Here is a 6,760-nt window from a genome sequence, read left to right as displayed (position 1 = left end):
GGGTGGCAGGCAGCAGGAGGAAGGGCACCCCACCCCCTCCTATTCTTTCTCCCCACCCACAGATCCCTGCTCAGAGGTTTATTTCTCTCGACAACCAATCGCCTCAGTCAGTCTGGAATTGCAAGGAAGAGCTTTCCTCTGAAATATAAGGGTGAGTTGGTTAGCGCCCCCCTCCCCCCCCCCCACCGCCCCTGGGTGGACGGAAGGCATCCACCTTCCCCCACGCAGGGCCCCACGCTGGCATGAATGTCAGGGGCTTCAAGTTTCCCTAAATATAGGTCCCTGCCGCGGGATCCGTGGCGAGGAAAGGGCAGGGGTTACCGAGAAGGTTAGGGACACTGCGGGGGGAGGGGGAGGGCAGGGGCTGCCTTATAACCCAGCCCAGGCCCGCGGGGCTCACTGCAGACCGCGAGCCCCGCCGGCCGCTCCGCACCGCGCCTCGCTGCAGGTGGGCTCGGGCCCCGGGTAGGGAGGAGATGGGGCCCGCAGCGCGCGAGGCCGAGCTTCGCACGTGGGAGGCTCAGGGGCTGATTTTATGTCGAGGAAGGAAATCAGGCCCGGGGGAGCCGTTCCTCCGGGACGTGTTGAGGCCACACCGGGCCAGCGCGAGCCGGCCCCGCTTTCCCGGCCAGGTCCCCCGCGGCCGAGCGGAGCGCGCGCGCGCCCCGGGCTCCGCTTCCCGGGCCCGGCACGGTGGGCACCCGCGGCCCCGTCCCGCTCCCGGCGCGCCCACCTGCCGCCCTTCCGTCCCGGAGGGCCCGGCCCACGGGCGAGGCCGGCCGACGCCCGACTTCGCCATCCGGGTTGGGTGACTTGGGTGGCGGAGGCCGGAAGCGGGGCCGGGAGGGGAAGGCAGCCCGCGGCCGCCTCGTCCCTCGGGGCCCCCCGCGCCCGCGCCGTCCTCCGGGGCCCCCGTTCCCGCTGAGTCACCGCGCTGGCTCGCGCCCGGCGGGAGGGGGCCCCGCACGTGGGGGCTCCGCACGAGGGGGGCAGGGCCGGCGGCCCGCGGGATGTGGCCCGAGTCACGTCCGTGCGGGGCGGGGCGGGCGGCGCTCCCGGCCCCGCGCTCGCCATTGGCGGCCCCGGGTCCCGGAGAAGCCCGGCGGAGGGCGGAGCGGTGCCTTTAAAAGGCCCGGTGCCCGCCCCCGGCCCGCCCCCTGGCGCTGAATAGGCTGCGTTCTCTCGGAACGCCGCAGACCGGAGTCCTGGTGACTGCGCCCGCGTTGCTACGCCCGCCCGCCGCCGCGCCGCCGCCGCCGCCCCTCGCCCGCCCCTCCGTGCCAGGTGAGCGCCCCTCGCCACGTGCGCGGGCCCGGGGCCGCGGGGAGGCTCGGGGGCGGCGCGGAGCCCCCGCGGCCCCGACACCGTCTGCGGGCGTCCTCCCCCGCCCCGGGGCTGTGCAACGCGGCCGCGCGGCCCGCTGAGTCACGGCGGGGGAGGAAGCAGGGTGATGGGCCATTTCACTATCGTCTCCTTTATTTTTTTTCCCCCAAGCGACCCCCTCCCTCCTGATGCAAAGCATTAGGGTCCCTTTCCCTCCCCGGGGACCCCTGGCGGCCGCGAGGGCGGGGGTCCCGCGCGCACTCCGCCCCGGCATCCGGGCAGAGGGGAAACCCCTTCGCAGCCCCGGTGACCCATTAACACCTTCCCAGTTCCTGCTCCGTGGTGACCTGGCTTCCGATCGGCCCAAGTCACACGCACTTAATTTTAAGGGAAGGGGTGGGGCGCTTGCCTCTCCACCACGTCCCCAGTTAGGTGGAAAGCCTTCCCTTCCCTATCCCTCTATCCCTTTTGGCTTTTCCCCAGTCTCTTAATTGCCCTCCTGCCTTTCTTCTAATACCACCCTCCCAACTCTGGTGGGGGAGAAGTCTGACCTTGGGATGTCCTTGAAGCCTAGGCCAGCTCTGGGATTCTTCATTGGATTGGATAACACATCCTGATGGCAGTCAAGATCTGGGTTCTTATTCTCACTTCTGGCCCTTGGGTGGTTGTGTATGGTTCCAGCACCGATCTTTCTCTTCTCTGGCTCTTTTAGAGGAAGATATTGGGCCCTCTACCCTACTAGTACCTGACCTTTAAACTCTGAAATACTCCGGTTCAATTTTGTTTCTAGGAAGGTGACCCCATGGCTCGCAGGCCAGAAGGGTCCAGCATCAACGTGACCCGCCTGTCTCTGGCTCTGGCTCTTTCCTTTCCCCCAGTTGTCAGTGGGAGAACCCACCCTCAGCTGGGCAACACCCAGCTGGAAAGAGAGTTAGGAAAGGTACAGGAGGAGGCAGGCCTAGTATAAGGAAGAGCTGCCCCAGGACCTGCCGGGTGTGGGGCAGGGGAGGTCGGGAACCTCCACCCTGACCTCTAGGCAAGGAACCCTGACCCTGGGAGCTCATGGGAAAGTCCACCTCACAAGGCCTCACTTCCTCCCCTCAGGAACTTGCTGTCACCGGCAACATGCCCTACCCATACCCAGCGCTTACTCCGGAGCAGAAGAAGGAGCTGTCTGACATCGCTCACCGCATTGTGGCTCCGGGCAAGGGCATCCTGGCTGCAGATGAATCCACCGGTGCGGTGTGGGCAGGACACTGGGTGGTAGAGCCAGGATTGGTTATGACAGGCTGATCCGCTTAACCCTCCCTTGTGACCCTGTCTCCAGGAAGCATTGCCAAGCGGCTGCAGTCCATTGGCACTGAGAACACCGAAGAGAACCGCCGCTTCTACCGCCAGCTGCTTCTGACCGCTGATGACCGCGTGAATCCCTGCATCGGAGGGGTCATCCTCTTTCATGAGACACTCTACCAGAAGGCGGATGATGGACGTCCCTTCCCCCAAGTCATCAAATCCAAGGGTGGTGTCGTGGGCATTAAGGTGAGGTGGCAAGGCAGGACAGGGATCTGGAAACTTGTATGCAGTCCCCTCCAGACTTCTGGAACTTACTAGTCTCTTGCTCTTAAAAAAAAAAAAATTTGCAGTCTTGTGGATGGACCCAGTTAGCCTGGAGAGAGGGCTGGTCTACCTCCAGGTGGCATCTTTAGTCTTGCAATTCTAAGAGCAAGTGAAGGCATTTTCTCATTTTACACATAGAAAACTAGAGGCTTGGGGTGGTTTGCTCAGTCAGCAGGAGAGCCCAGGTCCCTCTGATATCCAATCCATTAATATTCCTGTCAGATAACATCCCACCTAATATGTCCTGCCTAATAGACCTGGGTGTTGTGGCTAGGGAGACTGTTGGTGTGTCCTCTGAGAGGCAGGAGAGAGGTCAAGTATATGTTGAGGAGTGGGGTTCTGTGGGGTAGGGCAGTGCTTTAGATCATTGTTCCTCATCCCAACAGGTAGACAAGGGCGTGGTGCCCCTGGCTGGAACAAATGGCGAGACCACCACCCAAGGTGAGGACTGTTGAGCTCCTTCCCCTTCCTGCACAGCTCGCCCAGGCTGGTGTCTTGGGGGCAAGAGTGAGAGGAGACCCATGCCACATTCCTCCACGCTCTGTCCTCTTGTCTCTCCAGGGCTGGATGGACTGTCTGAGCGCTGTGCCCAATACAAGAAGGATGGAGCTGACTTTGCCAAGTGGCGTTGTGTGCTGAAGATTGGGGAACACACTCCCTCAGCCCTTGCCATTATGGAAAATGCCAATGTTCTGGCCCGTTATGCCAGTATCTGCCAGCAGGTGGGATTGGACTGCACGCCCTACCACATTGGAGTATGGGCTAGCTTGCTGACCATCTGCTAGGATGCCTGCCTCCCCCACAACTGTTGCCATCACTTAGCAAGCAGTAGGCCGCCCATGGAGGCTACTCTGTAAGGCAGAGGGGCAAAGTAGGGATTGTGTGGGCAGATCTGAGATTTTTTTTTGCCAGTAATCTACTGAGCTTTGAAGTCTTGAATCCCTGTCATCTAGATAACATCTTGGCCAGTGGCTGTGGTAACTATTGGGTGGGGTTCCATGTTAGGCCTTCCTTATACCTCTGTCCCTCTCACCACAGAATGGCATTGTGCCCATTGTGGAGCCTGAGATTCTCCCTGATGGGGACCATGACTTGAAGCGCTGTCAGTATGTAACTGAGAAGGTAAGTGGCCTGTCCTGCGTGGGGGCTGGGTCTGAGCTCTGGGCTGAGTGATCCTCCACCCCACCCACCTTGTTCCTGCCTGGCTCCAGGTGCTGGCCGCTGTCTACAAGGCTTTGAGTGACCACCACATCTATCTGGAAGGCACCTTGCTGAAGCCCAACATGGTCACCCCAGGCCATGCCTGCACCCAGAAGTACTCGAATGAGGAGATTGCCATGGCCACCGTCACAGCGCTGCGCCGCACCGTGCCCCCCGCCGTCACTGGTGAGGCCTCAGGGAGGGGGGGCCCAGGAACGGGCCACCACCCTGGATTCCAGTTGGTCTGCAGCTCCTAGTTGCTGCTTCCCCAGCCCCCATCTCTGACTCGAGTCCTGCCCGTGTTCTCCAGGGGTCACCTTCTTGTCTGGAGGACAGAGTGAGGAAGAGGCGACCATCAATCTCAACGCCATCAACAAGTGTCCCTTGCTGAAGCCATGGGCCCTGACCTTTTCCTATGGCCGAGCCCTGCAGGCCTCTGCCCTGAAGGCCTGGGGTGGGAAGAAGGAGAACCTGAAGGCTGCCCAGGAGGAGTATGTCAAGCGAGCTCTGGTAAGGCCATGGGGCAGGCAGGTGGCCTTCTAGCGAGTGGGAGGGCTCTGATGAGAAGCCTCACTCTCCTTTTCTTTTTCCTTTTCCCTCTTAGGCCAATAGCCTTGCCTGTCAAGGGAAGTACACTCCAAGTGGGCAGGCTGGGGCTGCAGCCAGTGAGTCCCTGTTCGTCTCCAACCATGCCTACTAAGCTTCTACTAAGCTAAGGTGTTTAAGCTGCCCCCCTCAACACTCCAGGCCCCTGCTCCACCCACTCCCTCTTGAGGAGGGGGCCTCATCGGGACTCCAGGCTCTTCCCCGTCATTCTTGCCTCCTTTGTGACTTGGTGTGTGGTGTTGTCTGTGAGCGCTAATTCCACCACCCCTTCCAGCCCACTGCCAATAAACAACTATTGAAGGGGGAGTCTGTGTGTTTTGTGGCTTTTAGGGCGGGGTGGAGGGGTAGGAGAGAACGCCTGAGCCCAGAAAAGGAAGGAGCCCTTGTTTTATGTTAATTCTCCCTAGGAAGGAGGACAAACAGTGGATAGGACCTTCCTGCTCTGTTTCTTGACCGGGGCTTTGAGAAGGACGGAGTATAGCTTGTTCAGCTATGCTGGTGGAACTGCTGGGGCACGGGAGTCCACAGCCTTGCCCTCCGTTGTAAGCCCAGAGCTTGAGGGAGCAGAAGGCTACCATGACAAAACCAGCTACCCCTGTGGAAGCTGGCCTCCTGGGTGCCGTGAGGCAGGAGTAGGTGTATGCTGGAGATTGTCTTGCAATCCTAACATTGCACTGTTCCTTGATGAAAGCAGGACAGTCAACCCATTATCTCTTTAATTACATTCTTCAGCTTTTGTTTTCCCATGTTAAGGGGAGTTGGTAGTCCACCTCTGTGGTCCTAACTATTGGACAGAGTCTGTCTCAAAACCAATTGATGGGGGCTGGGAATGTGGCTTAGTGCTAGAGTGCTTGCCTGGCATGCATGAAGCCCTGGGTTCGATTCCTCAGCATAGAAGGCCAGAAGTGGCTCAAGAGATAAACTAGCCTTGAGCAAAAGGAAGCCAGGGAAAGTGCTCAGGCCCTAAGTCCCAAGCCCCAGGACTGGCAAAAAAGAAAAGATGGGATGAAGTGTTGCTCAAGCAATGTAGCACCTGCCTAGCAAGTGCAAGGCCCTGAATTCAGACCCCTGTGTTGCCATTAAAAGGGGGGGGGGGGGTCAGCACTAGGAGTGTGCCTCAGAAATGGGAGAATGCTTGTCTAACATAGCAAGCTGAACACCCTGAGTTCAAATCCCAGCACTGACAAAAATAATGCTGGGATTTGAAGTGGCTTAGTCTACTTTGGGCAATAGAGCCCTCCATAATGCAATTGTGGAGCTCAGGCTCCAGGTTAAACCAAGTTTCTGAATTGCTTCCCATGAAATAAAGTGAGGGCCCCACATTTAGCCTATGGCTTGAGCCCTTGCCAGTCATCTAGTTTTGGGTGTAGTAGCAACTGCATCAGTTTATAGCTGCTGCAGATACTTATCATAACTAGGGAACTGGTTAGTCTTGCTATTCCATTTCCTGCAGTCTCCCTGTTCTTTCCTGGTCTGAATCCTTTCCAGACCAGGAAATACTTTTACAAGACTAGGTTTAGTCCCCAACACTGCTAGGAACCCAAACTTGTCCTTAGTACTCAATTCTCAAAAATCTTGGGGCTGGGAATATGGCTTAGTGCTTGTCTAGCATGCATAAAGGGTTAAACTCCTCAGTACCACATAAACAAAAAGCCAGAAGTGGCTCAAGTGGTAGAGTGCTAGCCCTGAACAAAAGCAGTTCAGAGATAGTGCCCAGACCCTGAGTTCAAGCCCCAGGAATGACAAACACAAAATCAGGTCCAGTAATGTAGCAACTGGAATCCCAGCTGTTGAGGAAATGAAGGATACCTTAGTGGCCAGTGTGGACAAAACAAAAGGGCCCTCCCCATCTCAATAAGCTAGGATTGGTGGTCCACAATCAAAAACAGGAAGGTCCCTAACCTAGAAAAATAAAGATGGAGACAGGGCTCAAAAATTGACATAAGATCTGAGGATCAGGGACTGGGAATATGGCCTAGTGGTAAAGTACTCGTCTCATATACATGAAACCCTG

The 6,760-nt window shown here is 58.1% G+C and overlaps 1 protein-coding gene across 6 annotated transcripts; it reads left to right on the top strand.

Moving 5' to 3' along the window:
* The first annotated feature begins 62 nt into the window (after positions 1–62).
* On the top strand, positions 63–5,052 carry Aldoa (aldolase, fructose-bisphosphate A). 6 transcript variants are annotated; one of them, XM_048332125.1, is made up of 9 exons: positions 63–152; positions 2,420–2,560; positions 2,651–2,862; positions 3,327–3,381; positions 3,502–3,662; positions 3,979–4,062; positions 4,152–4,326; positions 4,451–4,650; positions 4,745–5,052. In XM_048332125.1, exons 2-9 carry the CDS (start codon positions 2,449–2,451, stop codon positions 4,838–4,840), a joined length of 1,095 nt encoding a protein of 364 aa, XP_048188082.1. In that variant the 5' UTR covers positions 63–152; positions 2,420–2,448; the 3' UTR covers positions 4,841–5,052. The 6 variants fall into 6 exon arrangements, with proteins under 6 accessions (XP_048188082.1, XP_048188085.1, XP_048188081.1 ...); XM_048332128.1 differs by having other exon boundaries at positions 133–151; positions 2,428–2,560; XM_048332124.1 differs by lacking the exon at positions 63–152 and adding an exon at positions 373–448 and having other exon boundaries at positions 2,428–2,560.
* Positions 5,053–6,760: the final 1,708 nt, after the last annotated feature.

Source organism: Perognathus longimembris, chromosome 23 (assembly GCF_023159225.1).
Source record: "Perognathus longimembris pacificus isolate PPM17 chromosome 23, ASM2315922v1, whole genome shotgun sequence".
Taxonomy (NCBI): domain Eukaryota; kingdom Metazoa; phylum Chordata; class Mammalia; order Rodentia; family Heteromyidae; genus Perognathus; species Perognathus longimembris.
Note: the sequence above shows the minus strand (reverse complement) of the source record. Positions and strands in the feature narration are given on the sequence as shown.